Source organism: Xenopus laevis, chromosome 2L (genome assembly GCF_017654675.1).
Source record: "Xenopus laevis strain J_2021 chromosome 2L, Xenopus_laevis_v10.1, whole genome shotgun sequence".
NCBI lineage: Eukaryota > Metazoa > Chordata > Amphibia > Anura > Pipidae > Xenopus > Xenopus laevis.
Window position 1 is genome coordinate 144,451,548 of NC_054373.1, and position 19,337 is coordinate 144,470,884.

Consider the following 19,337-nt stretch of genomic DNA (forward strand, 5'->3'; position numbering starts at 1 on the left):
AACTGTGATGGGTATATTAGGGGTTTCTGTGTTATGTGGGCCTCTTTATCAAATTTTGGTTTTGAAGCCAGAGTTCCCCTTTAAGGTGCAAAGTGCAGGGAAAGTAAAGGGGAAGATAATAGTGTGACTTCAAAAGAATCTGAGTGACACATCGTTTCTGCTGTTATTACACTGTATGGGCAATGTCATCCATCTCCCCTTATATTACCATTAGACAAAACCAAATGAAAATAAAGACATGCTCTCCCTACAAGATATCTCTTATCTCCAATGGGAGGCTGAAAGAATTAACAACAAGGATTGATATTTTTAAAGGGATGTTCACCATGAAGTTTACTTTTAGTATGTTATAAAATGGTCAGTTCTAAGCAACTTTTTAATTGGTCTTCATTATTTTTTGGTTATCGTTTTTTTTAAATTATTTGCCTTCTTCTTATTCTTTCCAGCTTTCAGAGGGGATCACTGACCCCATCTAAATACAAATGCTCTGTAAAGCTAAAAGTGCTGTTCTTAGATCTACCAGGGAGAATTTTATCTTTGTCAAAAGAAATGAAACTGAGGTATGCAAATCATTATGTTTGCTTTAAAATGTAAAAAGAAGTACAAACCATGTCTGGGTACTCTGGTTTCCTCACAGTCAGGTTAATTGGATCCCGATAAAATTGACCTTACTGCATACGAATGGGATAGGGATTTTGTATTTCTCTACAGGGGATATGCCAGCACTGTATAAATAAAGTATAGCCATAAAATAATAATAAAATGCCTATGCAAACTGAACTGCCAATCAAATAGGAGATAGAGTCTGAAACATTCTAAAATTCTAATACAGATACAGTATCTATTCCGAGATGTTATCCTTCCCAAACATGCAGTTGAGTCACGTGCAAAGCATCGCTGTTAGCTTGTCCCACTTTATGTTTATTTCCGTTGGTTTCACTGCAGATAGTACAAGTAAATGTGCCACCATTAGTTTGTGAAGACTGAGGTTACCCACTAAACGAGCGAGGGAGGAGATGGCACGTGTTGACTGATTTATGGTTGATAAAGGGAAATTAGAGAAGAACACGATCACAGCAAATGCTGTTTTTCCTGTTGTTTGTTTCACTGGGTGTCAGGGCACAGCTCAATTTCTTTCCTTCAGCTCTACATCATCCCACCAAAAGCAGTCCAGGACTACATACCATTAGTAGGTTAGCAGTTTACAAAAAGCAATTTATGATGGGGTAGTAAACATCGCCAAACGAGCAGATCTCTCCGTGTATGGCCACCTTTAGGCAGCAAATTAAATAGGCAGCCAACTGCCACTAGCAAAAGCTAAAAAAAAAGAGTTGAAAATCTGGTTTAAACAAGAAAGATAACCTGATAATTCAGTTTTAAATGGGATCTATCAGCTACACCCAGCCCTACGGCTTAGCTGTTGGTCATTGTGGCTTCAAACACAACTTGTACAGAAAACCAAAGTGGCCTTTCAGTGTAGCTGAGATTTTGGAACAACATAATTTACAGCCAAGCCTCAAGCTCAAACCATCTGTGCCATGTTAAATAGGTCTCTACCACCTTCTACATCAGTGCTGTCAAACTTCTGTGGTATCGAGGGCCAAAATTTTACTGGCCTATGTGGTGGAGGGCCGATAATGGAAGTCTTTGTTGGCCACTCCCCCTTTTAAACCACACCCACTGTAAACCACACCCATGTTACCACAAGAACTTTTAAGATCATATCCACAATAACGGTGGTAGCACACCGAAAAAACCAAATGGTTGGTGCTCACTGCAGGGAAATCTCTCATCACTCATATGTGAAAAATTTAAGTCATGTTAAAACATACCCTTAAATCCATATGCCTCATCCTCCCCTGTGGATAATACAACAATCCCCCAACACATGATTAAACACCTTAGGGGCCCTTAACAACAATTTCCAAATGCTAACAAACCCCAAGAACAAACCCCTAACAGGCTTACATTCCACAGGAAGCATAGGGCAAGCAGAGAATGGCACACACAAGCAGCACTGGGCAAGCAGAGAATGGCACACACAAGCAGCACTGGGCAAGCAGCGAATGGCACACACAAGCAGCACCGGGCAAGCCGAGAATGGCACACACAGGGAGGGAAGGCAGAACAGAGCAAGAGACAGGAAAAGACATCACTCTAATATGTACTACATACAGTGACACAGTGCTGGTGTCCCATTAGCATTTTGAATAAGGTGTGAACAGGTGAACAATGTGGGCAGTTTCAGTCTGGGCCTCAAGTGTGAACAGTAGAGGGCTTTAGGGGAGTGAACAATAGAGGTGTCACAAGTGTGAACAATGCAAGGGGATCACAGGTGTGAACAATACAGGGGATTACAGTCTACATTTGAGGTTTAAACAATGAAGGGGCCAGTTAATCTCTGTAGTGATACCTTTTAAATTTTACATATGGTAAGCAGACACTGCATGTGGGGGGGCCACAGAAGGGGGGACGCCAGCTGGACAGCCCTGTTCTACATGAATATTTTCAGCAGCTAAAATTAATAAACAGAGCAATAAAGCTCTCACACATTCCCACCACATACCGTATATACTCGCGTATAAGCCGAGTTTTTCAGCACCCAAAATAAGATGAAAAATGGTGCCTCGGCTTATACGCGGGTCAGTTAAAAAAATTACCTATTTGACTGATGCGCGTGCTGATGGCTGCGCTTCCGACCTGCAGCTGTCCTGGATTCCATTACTGCTGCCATTTACCGGTACACAGTCCCGACCAGACAGTTTAAAATCTTTGGCGCGTCTCTGCAGGCAGGGGCACTTCTATAATGAGACTGCTGCAGTACGGTAAGGAAAAAATTTAAATATGCGCAGCTGCGCGTAATGCGCCTGCGCCTCTTGCTGACTGCTGCCTGGCTGCCGTCCTGCTGTGATGTGCGGAGTGCGGTGCCAGTCAGTGCGTCACGTGACGTGTATAACGCGCTGTGCTTCGCTGCTCCCTGCTGGGTGACGTCTGTGACGTCCAGGTCAGTATTTGTCTACCGGTAAATCCAAAAATTATAGACTTGGTGCATCCTTAAAAACAACTTAAAGTGATACTGACAGAGCTCAGATTTTTTAATGGGAAGGAAATGCCTTTGCTTCATGTTTCCATTCTACAGATCTTCTGATCCTCTGTAACTACAGCCCCTACTGTTTGTGCGTGCTCAAGACAAGTCCTACCGGTTATGTTTGTAACCAGTTTGTTTTCAGTGCCACACAGCTGTGTTGCTCTTCCCATCCTCCTCCCCAGTAGTAACCTGAGCCCCCTGCTTGTGTGTTCAGCCTGGGCTAGGTTCCTGGGAGGAGAGGGGGCTTTGAGCTCTTGGCAGCTTTCCTGTCCTGCTTTATGGCAGCTGAGATTCTAGCTATCTGTATAACAGAACATTCTGTCCCAGTGGCTGCACAGATCCTATCTGATCCCCATTGTAAGCAGCAGTCCTGTCCTGCTTTATGGCACCCTAGGCTTATACGCGAGTCAATAAGTTTTCCCAGTTTTTGTAGGTAAAATTAGGTACCTCGGCTTATACACGAGTATATATGGTATTCACACCTACCACACACACACATAGGGATCTGGCATTTTGGCTCAGTACAGGGAACAAAAAAGCCAGTAACTGTCTCTGAGTAAAGTCTTTGAGAAACAGAGGGGGGCAACAAAGGCTGGGGCCTACTGGGTTTTTTCCTGGTGTCCCGCCAGCCCAGTCCGACCCTTTTCTGCACTGATCCAGTCTGAGACATCACTAGAGAACAAACAGTGCAGCAGCCATAGCTTCAAAAATATCTAGGACAGCAGATACATATTCTCAAATCTTAACTGAACTGACCTTTAACCTGACCAATGACCCCATATGACCTTCAGGCTGAGGAAAATTGGGTTTGCCATTCCCTAATATAAACTGGACATGTATCGGCCGATGGGATAGCGGTGGAATGTGCAGCACGCTGAGCCAGCAGTCCGGTAAGTGCTCCCACTGAACGTTTTTGTGCAGTACTTTCATTCCCTAATATGACAATGTCATTGATAATATGGGAGAAAGTCTGGGAAGGGATTAAAAGTGGTGAACACCTAGTAGAAATGTGCTATGCAGATGAATATGGCACTGCGTAATCCCTTGGGAAGGTGAAACCTAGCAAAAACTGACGGGGGAGCACATCCACCTGTTCATACACATTTATCAAGATCAATGTACCAGTCAAGCAATAAGAGTAATCCTCGATCAATAAAACCAGATGCTGCTGTAGCTGCTGTCCAAGCTAATTGGGCACTGAACTGAAAAATGCAAACACATCAGTCCATTTAACTCTAATCCAAAATGTAAATAAATCCTATATGTGGGGCTGAAATATCCACTACCTACATTAATTATTGGCAAATAATATACTATTTTAGCTTTAGATTCTAGAGTTTTGTAGAAAACTATTAAGCACTAAACCCATTGCACTGTACAGAGGATATGTGTAATCTGTATCATATGCCCTACAGCCTAATTTCAGTTTATTCATATATTTTATATAAAACTATATTATATATTATCACTTTATTTATCTAAAAAGTGTTAGTGCTTCTGAAGCAAGCAAATAACTTTTACCATTGCAGGGTAACCGCACATTACAGTATATTTAAGTGCATATAAAGCAATTTAATTTCTTCGGTGTTACTAATGCTTTAAACAAAAAAAAAAAAAATCCAATGAGAATTTAATATGTACCTTTATGAACACTGTATTCAGTAACAAAATGATTTGGGATTGTTGAAATCTTTAAGATTAGAATAGTTTTTATAAAATAAAGAATAGAACAAGATCCCCTCCCAAAAATGCAATTTTCATGAGATCCATTTTTGAGTGAGAAAGTCTAAAACCTCAGATCATGTGGCAGAAGAGCACGATGCATGAGAAACAGGAATTTATTTTACACTATCAGATTTTTTCAAGATAAGTTGCACACTACAAAAAAGCATAACAGGAAGCTGTGTTATGAAAATTAGAGCTGATAAGAGCAGATACAAGATTTTAGACCTTTTATAAGCTTTTTACGTGTGAAAATACATTTAACTCCACAAGACAATAGTTGTTGTTTTTTTGGTTTGTTTCTCATACTATGCCCAGAAGCAGTAGCTTCTGTTCCTACTGGGCATGCTCTCTGAGTAAATGTTACAATTGATACATTCCATGCTGCCATTCTTCTGATGCTGTTCGCTACTGTATGAACTGATGTATCAAATTTAAACGGTTTCAAATAGCAGCAACCTTTTGAAACAAGAAGAAAAATGAAATAGAAGAAATGAGAGGGAGGAAAAGTAAAACAACTAATTTTTTTAAGACAATGTCCCTCTTGTTCCTTAGTTATGCCCACCCTACTCTCTTCTGATTGAATGGATTTCTTCACACCGCCATATAATTTGCTTGGGATTTCATGCAAATCTGCAAGTGTACAATTTGACTTTTACAAGGACTTTTTGAAGTGATAATTGTGACCTTTAATTGTAAACAGAATACGGGCTACATAAATACCAAAAGATAACAAGTATATATTTATCTTGTATAGCTTTATTTAACCATTTTGCTGTAAACAATGCAAACTGTGAATTCACACACACTTATGGTTCACTTTCAACTGTATATACAGGTAACTCTAGGGCTGAGCTGCTCATTATAGCATCAAACCAGTATTCCAATCAAGCAGCAATTCAAATGCCCAGAGAAGGGCTGCACAAAATAAAAGGGTTTGCAATATAATTAGCCAAACATGTAATCTATTAAGGCTGGAGTGATGTCCCATGTGGCCCTCCGTCCAGTTGCTGACTGATTAAAGGAACAGTAACACCCAAAATGAAAGTGTTTTAAAGGAATGACTATATAATGTACGTTTACCCTGCACTGGAAATGAAGGATGTGTTTGCTTCAGAAAGACTACTATAGTTTATATAAACAAACTGCTGTGTAGCCATGGGGGCAGCCATTCATGCACAGGATGCACAGTAGAACAGAAGAATCCCATTGTATACTACAGAGCTTATCGGTTATCTGCTGTGTATCCTGTTCCATTTCTCCTTTTTCAATTCTGAATGGCTGCCCCCCATGGCTACAGAGATTCTAATAGCAGCCCTAATGAATTTACTTGCACATTAAGGGCAGGTAGTGCTAAATCCTAGTGCTCACACTGAACAGCCTTTCAGGGGTTACGTACCCACTTCCTTAGTGGCAAAATAATGAATTCCAAAAACCAACAATATTCACATCACAAATATTCACAGTTTTCATTACAGGGAGAGGTGGAGGAGGAGTGTTAAAACAATTATCAATGAAAACACTATGCATCTAGGTAGAATGCATTTTACAATCAAAGTCCTATTTATTGTGCTCAAGTTGAAGAAAGGTTATACATATAGGGGTATAATGTCCCTAGAAATTACTTGAGCAGCGGAACCAAACTCTACTGGTCAGGAATATAAGAGGAGACCAATGATGGATAAGAAGAGATGAGAACAGATATCAGCAACACCCAGAAGATAATTTAAGAGTTAAGCCATGTGTTGGCAGTAGAGATGAATGTGAAGTTTGCTCAGCTGCGCTTTCCCTCAGTAAATATTTAATAAATACATTTATTAATCCTGGATGTTCTTGCTGTCAGGTCAGCCTGTGCTAGAGGCAGTCATTTCTGGATGCAGCAATCACTGAGCATGTGATAGCTGGGTGATGGGGCAAAAATTCAGAGCAAAAACCATTAACTCCACCATTTCTACAGAAAAGAAGAAACAGCTGATGGTGACGCACCCAGTTGCTGTAAAAAGCCACAGTGAGACAGCAGCTGAATAATGTTCAGCACAAAACATATGTTTATTTAGTGAAAGCAATTCATTCTCATGTAGAGCACCAGAGCCACATAATTGTATATTTCTCAATATTATACAGCTAGGGTTGCCACCTGGCCGGTATTTTACCAGCATGGCTGGTAAAAATGATGGTTGATCCCAATGTTATAGGGAGAAAAGATAAATATATAGGAAGGCCGGAATTTTTTTTTTTACAGAAAAGGTGGCAACCCTATCTACAGCACATAGAAAATCCAATTAACCAACCCTTGATCATAGCAACCCTGGATTATTTGTATTATGGCATAGGGTCCTGTCATTGCCACCAGCCCTATTCAACCCCTACTTCCAGGTTCCTCTGGTTCCTCTGGTTCCACCCTTCTATTCTAAGCTCCAATGGTTCATTGAACATGTGCTTGAGGGTTTGAAACTTAAAGGGATACTGTCATGGGAAAAAACATTTTTTTTCAAAATGAATCAGTTAATAGTGCTGCTACAGCAGAATTTTGTGCTGAAATCCATTTCTCAAAAGAGCAAACAGATTTTTTTATATTCAATTTTGAAATCTGACATAGGGCTAGACATATTGTCAATTTCCCAGCTGCCCCAAGTCATGTGACTTGTGCTCTGATAAACTTCAATTACTCTTTACTGCTGTACTGCAAGTTGGAGTGATATCACCCCCTCCCTTCACCCCCCCCCCAGAAGCCAAACAAAAGAACAATGGGAAGGTAACCAGATAACAGCTCCCTAACAAGATAACAGCTGCCTGGTAGATCTAAGAACAACTCAATAGTAAAAACCCATGTCCCACTGAGACACATTCAGTTACATTGAGAAGGAAGAACAGCAGCCTGCCAGAAAGCATTTCTCTCCTAAAGTGCAGGCACAAGTCACATGACTTGGGGCAGCTGGGAAATTGACAAAATGTCTAGCCCCATGTCAGATTTCAAAATTGAATATAAAAAAATCTGTTTGCTCTTTTGAGAAATGGATTTCAGTGCAGAATTCCGCTGGAATAGCACTATTAACTGATGCGTTTTGAAAAAAACATGTTTTCCGATGACAGGATCCCTTTAAAGGGGATCTAAACCAATTCAGGGTAGCTGTAGAGCTGAATGTCTGCCTGTCTAAAACTGCTTATATCTCAGAAACCACTTTAAGTATTTGCAGTTTAAATTAATATTCTATGGACCACTCAATTGACACCAATTAATTTTGTGGATTACAACCCCCTTAAAGAGGAACAGAGCTGCTTGTTGTGGGACAACTCATCTTTTTTACTTGCTCTCAGCCAACATATTAGACAGCACTGAAGACAATGAAGTAAAATCTGCCAATCTATATCTAATAATTTCTATATCATTAAAACATTTAATGCAGATTGATTGCATATTATACCCTTCCTTACCCATCAGATAACCACCATACTGATACTTTTATATACATATTTATCCATACACCACTTCTCAAAATCCAAAAGGGAGCACATTGCCACTTATTCCTGTACTGGGTCCTTACATTAAATGAATTGTAACATTCTTGTATGAACCTACAAACGCATACTGACAGGTTAATTTCATGAGGAGTACAAAATCAATAGGAAAGTTGCATAAATATGGCCACCTATGAGGCAGCTACAAGAGGGTCATGAAAATGGATTGAGGCCAATTATGATTAGGATTGGACAGTTCTATAGCCAAGCCACTACTCAATGCAGTATTTTAAGGCTTAAAGGTGCTGGGGGCCTTTACATTTAATCAGAGACAGAAGTAGCAATTACTTGCCCTAAATTAGAGGTCCTAAACCTTTTTTACCCGTGAGCCACATTCAAAGGGAAAAATAGTTAGGGAGCAACACAAGCATGAAAAATGGCTGCGATTAGCTATTTGGTAGCCCCTATGTGGACTGTCAGAATACAGGAGGCTCAGTTTGGCAGTACACCTGGCTTTTATGCACCCACAACTTGTCTCCAAGCTTGGAATTCAAAATGAAGCCCCTGCTTTGAGGCCACTGAGAGCAACCTATTGCTCACAAACTACTGGTTGGGGATCACTTCTATAGGGTAAGGGCAGGAGGGGATCAAGCACCATCTTGGATTATCCTACTTTTTAATAGCAAGTGATAGTTACGTTGGTGTAAAAAAACACTTGAGTAGCAGCACTTCTAAGGGTAAGGACACACGAGGAGATTCAGGGAGATTTTGTCCCCTGGCTACTAATCGCCTCGTCTTTTGAGCAACTATCTCCCTGAACTGCCTCAGCGTTTTTCCCCATAGGCTACAATGAAAAGTCGCCTGCGCTAATGCACATGCAGCAATGCGTTTTCAATAGTTGCCCAAAGTTGCCTCAGTGAGGCAATTTCAGGCAACTATTGAAAACGCATCGCCGTGTGTGCATTAGGGTAAGGACACACGAGGAGATTCAGGGAGATTTTGTCGCCTGGCTACTAATCGCCTCGTCTTTTGAGCAACTATCTCCCTGAACTGCCTCAGGGGAGGGACACACTGGGCGATTTGGGGAGATTTAGTCGCCTGGCGACTAATCGCAGCGACTTTTCTCCCCGAATGCCTCCCCTCACTCTGCGCCTGGATAAAATTAAAAGTCGCCGGCGCTAATCACACACGGCGATTCGTTTTCCGAAATCGCCCGAAGTTGCCTCACGAGGAAACTTCGGGCGACTTCGGAAAACAAATCGCCGCGTGTGATTAGCGCAGGCGATTTTTCATTTTATCCAGGCGCAGAGTGAGGGGAGGCATTCGGGGAAGATTGGTCGTGGAAAGTCGCGGCGATTAGTCGCCAGGCGACTAAATCTCCCCAAATCGCCCAGTGTGTCCCTACCCTCAGCGTTTTTCCCCATAGGCTACAATGAAAAGTTGCCTGCGTTAATGCACACATGGCGATGCGTTTTCAATAGTTGCCTGAAATTGCCTCACTGAGGCAACTTTGGGCAACTATTGAAAACGCATCGCCGTGTGTGCATTAACGCAGGCAACTTTTCATTGTAGCCTATGGGGAAAAACGCTGAGGCAGTTCAGGGAGATAGTTGCTCAAAAGATGAGGCGATTAGTAGCCAGGCGACAAAATCTCCCTGAATCTCCTCGTGTGTCCTTACCCTTAACGCAGGCAACTTTTCATTGTAGTCTATGGGGAAAAACGATGAGGCAGTTCAGGGAGATAGTTGCTCAAAAGACGAGGCGATTAGTAGCCAGGCGACAAAATCTCCCTGAATCTCCTCGTGTGTCCTTACCCTAAGGCTTACCATAGCAGTGCTGTAAACATGTCAAACCAGTTTTTATCTCATTTAAGTTGGACACATGCTGACCTTTTTCCAAAATTGTGGTCAGTTGTGTTATCAGTCAAAATGAAAACCTGGCCAAACAACAGATTTACATATTATCCGACTGTACAGTCGACAATCTAAATGGTGGGATAAGTAACATTTGGTCCTCCATGTTTCCAGATATCAAAGCAATTGATCAATGGTTTAATTGGTTAGATATCTTGAAAGTTGGTGCTTGTATAGTCAGTTTAAGGTGGTGGCACACATGAAGATTCGGGGGAGATAAGTCGCCTAGCAACAAATCTCTTCTTCGGGCAACTAATCTCCCCGAAATGCCTTTCTGCCAGCAAGAATACAAATCACAGGTGGGATGTCATTCGAAACGCTTCGGATTTCCGAAGTATCCTAGTGAGGCAACTTCGGGCAACTTTGGAAATGTATGCCATCCCGCCAATTCGTATTCTTTCCGGCGGGAAGGCATTTGGGGAGATTAATTGCCCGAAGTAGGGGAGATTGGTCGCCGGTTTGGACTCAAGTCCAAAAGATGGGTTTATTACCACACTCCAGATACATACATGGAGTTTAATGGACCATAGTTAGATTGTAAGCTCTACTGCGGCATAGACTGATGTGAATGATTTCAATAAAGCACTTCATAAATGTGTCCATGCTATGTAAAGGATATCAGTGTTTCTCTGCAAAAGGTCACTAGAGAAAACTTGTGTCAGCTAAATGATATTAAAAACTGTACATATTCGCAACAGAAAAATAATGCTCTCATTTCCTTTACCAATGCAGTGTTAGAGCCAACAATGAGATATTATGCAGCTCTATCAGCACACACATCAGAGTCTCAGTATGTATTGCTGCACAGTCACAGCTTACGAACTCAAACTATTTTTGCAATGTTTGACTCTTGGCCCTGTCGCACAGACTCCATCCTTGTTTGGTCTTCAACTCTGCATTCCAGCTTTCTGTGGAAATCTGGCAGCTGGGAAGACTCAGGGCCCTGTTCATCAAGTGGTGCCACTTTCATAAAAAGGTACATAAGCCTGTTCATCAAAGGACCTTATGGTGCAATTTAACAACTCTAACGGGGTTATGCAATAAAAGGCACTACGTTTGCCCAGGAGCAGTAACCCAGAGCAACCAATCAGCAGGTAGAATTTACAGGTCACATGTTTAAAAGCAAGCATCTTATTGGTTGCCATGGGTTACTGCCCTTGGGCAAACTTAGCGCCATTTATTACATATGGGGGTAAAGGTGCAAATTCTTTTGAGCAGATCACCTCTGGTTATTTATCAAGAATTATAACTCCCTTTTAGACACTGCACAGTTTTTGCCCATTTGCACATTGAGGGGGGGGGGGTCCCATGTGCTCATTCTTTAGCCCTTCTCCCAAGTAGCAAAATTACTATTTTTATCATATGGACACCTTTGTATACATTGCATCTCCTCCCTTGACCCCAAATAACACATCCTCTTTCTTCTATTACCCTGGCAATGTACCCACCCTGATCTGCAATTACTGCATATTGTTTCTACTTCCACTCCCCTTCCATTCACCAACATATCCACCTCACTGTAACCTTCCATTGCACACTATATCACTCCCTTGCCCCAAACTATAAGCCCTGATTTTACAGATTTGAGTGATGCACCCTCTGTCCAACTTTTTCTTCAAGTACTGAAAGGATATAAGCACAGGGGTCTGTTTTACTTTGATATACTATATTTACTGTGTTAATAACAAGGGTTAAGCATTGCAGGGTTAATGTTACACTATGGGGTCATGTGCAAGGCCTCTCTGTCACACAACCTAAAGCAATAAGTGATTGGTGCAGGACTGTATAAAGGGCAGACTGATTGGAATTGACCATTTGCAGGCAGAACCATTGCAAAATATACATCTGGTTAGTATTTTAAGCCTCTTTATTTCAAAAATAACATTCATAGTGGGAAAAAAAAGCAGTTTTTGGGAACATCAGGACAAAATTTTTTTGTAAAATCTGGGAAAGCATTACTTAAAATTAGGGAAATGCACCCATTGAAATGCATTATAAATTGGTGGGACCACAAATAAAAAATGTAAAATGCGGGAAAACTTAAAATCAGGGGACTTAAAATTGAGGTTTCACTGTATTTGAAACTCAAAAGGGAAGTCAGGCCACGCTTGGCATGCTATCTCCATGACGATACTGAAAACATAGCACAGGGAATAAGTGTCAAAATGATGTGCTGCGTGCTTGTGCGGGTATTTTTACTCTGAAACAGTGAGTAACAAGTTCCTGTGGTTAACACTCTTCTACAGTTATTAGAAGAGATATAAAAGGGAAGCGACATTGTTTTAAAACGAAGACTCTCTTGTGCTTATTAATAATGCTTAAATGGCTATGGCACAACAAGAGTTTTCTGACCTGACAGTGCTAGTAAAGCTGCCTGAAAACGTTATTGTAAGGGGGTTATTTATCAAATGTCGAGTTTGATAGGTTTTTTTCTACCTGGAATAAACTCACAACTTTTGTTTGCTTATTTATTAAAAAAAAAAATATTTAAAAAACTCAAATAGCTCGAATACATAGAGCTTTTGAGTGAAAACCAATTCTGGGCATAATAAATTTCAAAAAATTCAAGTTTTTTTTTATCCTGAAAAATGTAAGCTTTTATTGAAACTTCCCTCGAAAACTTGAATTTTTCAGGAAAAACACAACTCTACCTTTAATAAATAACCCCCGAAGTGGCAAAACACACTGGTGCTGTTGCCATGCTTTTCCCACTGGCCAAGTGCATGCTGATCTAGAACACCACAATGTTCCAAAGACAACAGCCAGATGCTAAAAAATTCCAGCTTAAAGTCCTTGGCAGATTCTGTATGAACTCAGTGCAACTGTAGTTTAAATAAGTAAATAGATTTTTGTAATGAAGATATTTACAGTGAACTTTCCAGCCATGGGATACACAATAATTATATTGTTCCTAAAAGTTTGCCTTACTGCAAATGCTGTGTAATGCCACACCCCATGTCATCTGCCAACACTAATTGGGAGATTGTATATAGGTTACTCTGGTGATCAACACAGCTAAAACCTTTGCATTATTTGCACCCAAGGCCTGGATTATGCAGGTCAACAAACTGCCCAAAGGTAAGGCTACAATCAGACTTATTGTACTGTCCGCTCCCCTCTGCCTGCCTACAAATCACAGCTCCGTGTAGCTGTCTAACAGACCTATTTCATCTGAATGGAGCTTTATCGTTTGGAGCAGGGATCAGCCCAAAAATACCTGCGTCACATTTTCCGGCACAATCTCTGCTCCACGTAGCTGCTCTCAGGATGAAGCTGTCTGTCAGTACAGCTACATGGAGCTGCGGATGTGAACAAATCATATACCAGATCTGACTTTGGCCTTAATGCTCAGTATAGTTGGCAACCAGTGATTTCAGTAGTGATTATTGCTAGAAATCGTTTGTGTAAATAAATGCACCTAAGTGATGTGTGGGTTGGAAATTTTCCAACCCTTACCCACCTGTTCTCAGCCTGGACCTGACTATGCCCGAGGTGTTTTTAGGCCTGCGTTTGAAAAGGGCCTGTTGCACCAGTGTCAAGTGGTTTCCACTGAATTCAACGGAAGGCACTCTGTTTTTTTACCAATAATTTCTCATTGTCAGCTGCTAATTCACAAGCAGTGCTCTCGTCAGGATCTCAGCTGAGAGGCTGTAATGCTTAGTACACAACAACCCGAAAGAGTGGGTCTTGAGATGACATGGACACTTCTTTTTTTTTTGGCAAACTGTCAGTATTACAAAGTGAAATTTACAGAAGCTGGATTTTTAGATACTTTTAGCACATGATGTTAGTAACATGATTACATACCAGTGTAAACCAGGCAAAAAACAAACATGAGAACAAATCGTGACCGAGCAGGAAGATACTCGAACCACTGTTTACCAACCATATCAGATACAGTGAATTCTACTTCTATAAGTAGCGCTATACAAATAAAAATATACATACACATAAAAGAGGACCCCTAAAATCACAGGGCAAAACTGGCCAGATATTAACTTGATTGAACACTCCTTAAAAATATGGTACAATAGCGGTTTGTATTTGCCAAGGATCACTATTAATATCCCCTCACTGGGAACAGTAAGAAGCATCATAATTAGAAACCCCTGGTAAGTTTTGTTGACTAATGTGGATCATAATTTATTTATACAGTGCCAGCAATTTATGCAGCTTATAAGAAACAGGGATCTTACAATAATTAAACAAACAAGGGTTACAAACAGACAAACATTAAAACTAAATATAAACAACAAGCTCTGAAAACATATTAAAATAAATCTATTTCAATAAATCGATCTATGCCTCTGTTGTTTATAATGGATTACAACTAGTCGTCTTTCTAACATTTTTACGGCTTTGTTAACATATGCTGAAGTACAAAAAAATTTACAGCTGGTCCAAGCTGTGCAACCATTTGACTGGTAGCATACTAGAGCCCTGATTCTGGAATGCAGTGAACAATAATGTAAGGGTTAGTTGCAGCCAAGCAAATACCCAATGCTCCTTGAGAACTGTCCAAAGTGGGATAAAGAGGATCAGGTGACTTACGGTGACTACTTTATGAAATGTAGGAATATAACAAAGTAAACAAAAGAAAATATCTGATGAAATTCTAGAGAACTTAAGTAAAATTAATAATGCACTTGTAAGGGTAATGGTACAAGAGGTTGTTTCTATCAAGCTATGTTTTAAGTAGACCAAAAATACTGTGGTAAAGAAAACTCCATTAGATCAATTGGAGTCGTTTGAAAAGTGCCTGTCAGGCCATTGTTGCCACGCATATGGATGCTCATTCAATAACAAACAAGGGAAAGTTGTGCTCACCACTAATTTTTAAACCATTAAGCAGGGGTGCAATGAGGCTGTGACCACAAAATGCATATAGACAAATACAAGAGGTCCCCTAATAATGGGTTGAGTTCAGAGGACCTCTTGTATTTGTCTATGCTCTTTCAATAAACCATCATGTGGCCTGGTCACAAGGCAATTGCAAAAAAGATTCAGCATGTTTTTTTTCTGAGGGCTGTCTGTTAAATCTTGTTGTGCATCAGTCAGGGCACCTTCCATGTAACAAATGGTGACTTTTTTCCATATTAACCTAAAATTACTCATAAATATATTCCAATTCCCAGTTATAAAGGATATGAAAGATCAAACAAAAACCTCATATAGCAGTAATAATTAAGAACCTTACCCAAGATGGTAATTCGCTCTTGTTCATGAACATGGTGCTAGCAGTGACGGCTACTTCTTTCTCCAGTGCCTCCTGAGCAGACTTCAATCTGCTCAACTTGTTTTCACGAGAACCCTTCCAGCCCAGGTACAAAAACAGGCCAGCAATAACAAAAAATATGCTCATCCCAAAGTAACCACATAAGTATATGGGCAACAGAAGCAGCAGCTTCTTTCCCATAGACAGTAAATGGGGCACCAGTTCAGACCCAGAGGTGGGCACAGGTAGGGTTTCCGTATCAGACATGGTTAGGTCAGCAGGTAAGTCTTCACAGCAACGATAACTGCTTTTTTTCAGTTACATGTGTTGTAAATACTGCAATTGCAGAATATAAAATTAATTTTAAAAATTGCTCTTCAGAGCCATTTCGCTGATAAAAATATAAGTGTATTTAGTGGGAAGAGTAAAGAGGTGCCTCAAGTGAGCACTCCAGTGGGTCTCTACACTCTGCGGCTTTTCCTTGAAGTCTGTCTTTGTTGCTCTTCTAATAAGTGTGCTGCTCCTTGTTGCATGAGGTCTGAGAGTGATGGACACAAAATTCCATACAGACACATACTCCAGAGCTCTTTCTGGTAGTTTAAGGGGGAGACCACAGCTTTTAAATGAGAAGGCTAATGAACCGCAGATCAAATCAAATCTTGCTCTGCAAAAGAATGACAGAAAGGTGTTGAGAGACTCACAAAAAACACATGAAAGAATCTGAGATTTTAGGGAACAAACAGAAACACTGCCGTCTACTTTTTTGGACAATTAAAGCATGCGGGGCCTCTTCAATTGTATACAGTAATTGAGATTCATATAGGAATAATCAGGACCGCCATCAGAAATCACAAGGCCCCATACGACAACATTTCCTGGGCCCCCTTGGCTGCGCCCACCGCAAGCCCCACCTACAGATCCGCCCACCCCACAGGTCCGCCCCCCACCACACAATAAAAAAACAAAAAAAATATTGGTTGCTAGGGTTCCCACATGTTAATAAAAAATAAAAAGATATTGGTGGTCAGGGCCCCCCATAAAAAAAAAACATTTGTGGCCAGGGCCCCCCCATTAAAAAATATTGGTGGCTAGGACCCCACATGAGAAAAAAAAATTGGGGGCCAGGCCCCCCCCCCACATTATAAGAAAATTGGTGGCCAGGGCCCCTTAAACGTCCATGCCTTCCCGAAGTCAGCAGCTCTCAGAAAGATGGGGGGCCGGCTAATCAAGTAAGTGTGGCGTGGCCAGGGCCCCCCTTACCCTCTGGGCCCCCTACAACTCTCCCCCCTGTCCCCCCCTGATGGCTGCCCTGGGAATAATGCACACCCGATTGTAAAAGAGATGGTCATTTTAAGTCCCAAACTATATAAAGGTACAAGGGTGCATCCTACCCCCTAATACCTGAAATCCAAGCAATCTTTCAGACTGGCCAATTGGTTGCATCACCCACCTTCAACCCACTGTTCAGTGTTTCACACATTCACAGCTCACTAACCTGCATCAGTGTCTGCCCTTTCCTTCTCTTACTTCTCAGCCTTAGTCTCTCCTGCCTCCAGCTCTTACTAATCTGCATCAGTGTCTGCCCCTTCACCTATTTCTAACTCATATCTGTATTTTTTTCTCCTTCACCTCACACTACCCAGCATCAGTATCGTCCTCTTACACCTCTCGTTAACCCTCAGAATTGTCCCCCTCCACTTCAAATGTACTCCCATAAGTGTCTCCCCCTCCATCACTTTCTTCCCCTTCCACCACTTCTCACATATCCACATCAGTGTCTTCCCCTTTTACTTTTTTCTTACCTACATTTATGTATCTTACCTCCACCACCTCCCCACCAAGAAGCATCAGTCATTCACTTTTCCCCAACAAGCACCTAGTATACCAAGTCTCCTTATCGCCTTTCATTGTATATCAGTCCATCCCTCTCCCAACTCACATGGATGTATTTCCACCTCTGCAGCAGTGAATTTCTTTAAAGAAAAACACACAGCTCTAAACTGAATTGGTGCATCTCTGCCCATTACCTATCTCTAATAATCAGCAGTATATTTCCCCACCCCACCCTGATGCAGCAATTTATTTCTCTGTGTAATGATGGGTCCTGCAGCATGTTGGGCGTGTTCACCTTGAATTGGAGGCTGAACAAAAGGCTCTGGAGGAACAAGGTCATCAGAGACTAATGTAATCTGAGATATAGACAATCTATACCAGGGGTGCCCAAAAGGTAGATCGGGATCTGCTAGAAGACCTTTAGCTGGTGATCAGTAGATCTCAAGACACTGTCAACAAACAGCTTGTCTAAATCACCCTCCTGTTTCATGCATTTTATTCAGATATTTATTATTTTAAGGTAATATAAGAAATAGTTATAAAATATATCAATATACATTTTCATCAATATTTAAGTAATATTTTCCATTGAACAGAATGCTAACAATGCTATTATAGATGTAGCTCATAATGGGAAAACATCGCTTAAAGTAGACCTCGCATTAGTAAAGTATGGGCACTATATACACACTACAAACTGCCACATGAATGCATGAGTGGCAGAACACTTCTATGTAGTCATTTTAGATGTTGTAGACTTGTAGACCTAGTCATCTTCCTAAACTAAAGAAAGAAATCACTAGAGATTGAGGACATGATGTGGAAAAAACACTTACCTTGCTAAAATTATGGTAAACCATATAACAGAGCGAAAAAGCATCATGAGCAGGAGACTACAGAAAGCAATATTCCCTGCAAGCCTTACCTATGTAGTTGAAATGGGAAGTCTACCACCTACTGGTCCAAATGTGTAAGGCAAGTACGCTGCTACATGAGTCAGTTCAGAACTACAATTACATTTAATTGATTCATTTATAACGTTCCAACATTTTCTCTAAAATTGGTAATATGAGAAAAATGAGGGATCTACGGGAACAAAGAAACAATCAGCAGTGGGAAGCCTGCCGTCTGAGCTTAACATTTCAGAAATATGAGAGTAAAAAAGATTAAAATGTGCATGAATAAATCCTTTAAAGAGAGAATGCATATGATCAATGAGAGAAGCATCACTGTATGTGGCTCTCCAGTTTCTCGTAATAGGCACATAAAGAGGTTTGGGATGGGGGCAGATTAGTTCACCTTCTCAGGTAACTAAAATGTTACTTTCTGGGGAACAGCAGAATGAAATGTTATTTTGTTATTTCATATATGATCATTGAAGATTTAGTTGAACACGAAATAAAAGCAAAATATATATATATAGTACAGGTCAATGGGAGCCATAGTGTCAGAAAGGTATTGGATATGGGACTATATAGGATGTAAGTGAGTGAGTGAGAAGGAGAGACGCAGCAAGGACAGACAGTCGCACATAGAGACAAGGCAGGACAGCCAGCTAACGGGATCACACAAGTCCCTCAGCAGCAGCAGCACAGCAGACACGCATGCATTGGACAAACACTGTTCCTCTAGCTGAGCTTTCCAATGCTGCATCTGACTGTGGCTGAAACATAACACAAATAAACCCAATTACCTTGTCTCCGTCTGTGCGAAGCAGCTACACAATCAGACTCGCAGCGTCTTCCCCAGTGCCACCTAAGTGGGTGGAAGAAAGTCCCGCCCTCGAGGAAGTCGTCATAACTCTGATTGACTGGGACTTTTCTCTCAGCCGACCCGCCACAGTTATACCTCCCCTTGGTTACCTGGGCTGGAGGGCAATGGAGATGATGATGATGATGAGCAAAATAGTAAATTACGGCTCTGAGAAACGCAACATAAATAAATGTATTATGCAGAAACATAAACACGTGGGAACTTATTTTCTGGTGTATTTTGACCACGCCCCTTGTCAGGTCTCTGTTGGACCCTGGCATTTGAAGTGCAGGTACCTAAGCAGCCCCCGACCATTCCAATAACTAGTGACGTCTCACTGCAGCCCCCTATAGCC

General features: G+C 41.1%; 1 protein-coding gene across 2 annotated transcripts in view; it reads right to left on the reverse strand.

The window, feature by feature from the left end:
• Nucleotides 1-19,082, reverse strand: part of esyt1.L (extended synaptotagmin-like protein 1 L homeolog) — a 54,908-nt gene extending 35,826 nt beyond the window's left edge. The window contains exons 1-2 of one of the 2 annotated variants that reach the window (XM_041582500.1): nt 18,924-19,082; nt 15,380-16,061 (exon numbers count right to left, since the gene is read on the reverse strand). In XM_041582500.1, the coding sequence (XP_041438434.1) occupies nt 15,380-15,664 (285 nt within the window). In that variant the 5' untranslated portion in view covers nt 15,665-16,061; nt 18,924-19,082. The remainder of the gene's footprint in view (nt 1-15,379; nt 16,062-18,923) is intronic. The other variant, XM_041582501.1, reaches the window with a different exon arrangement.
• Between the last annotated feature and the right edge of the window lie 255 nt (nt 19,083-19,337).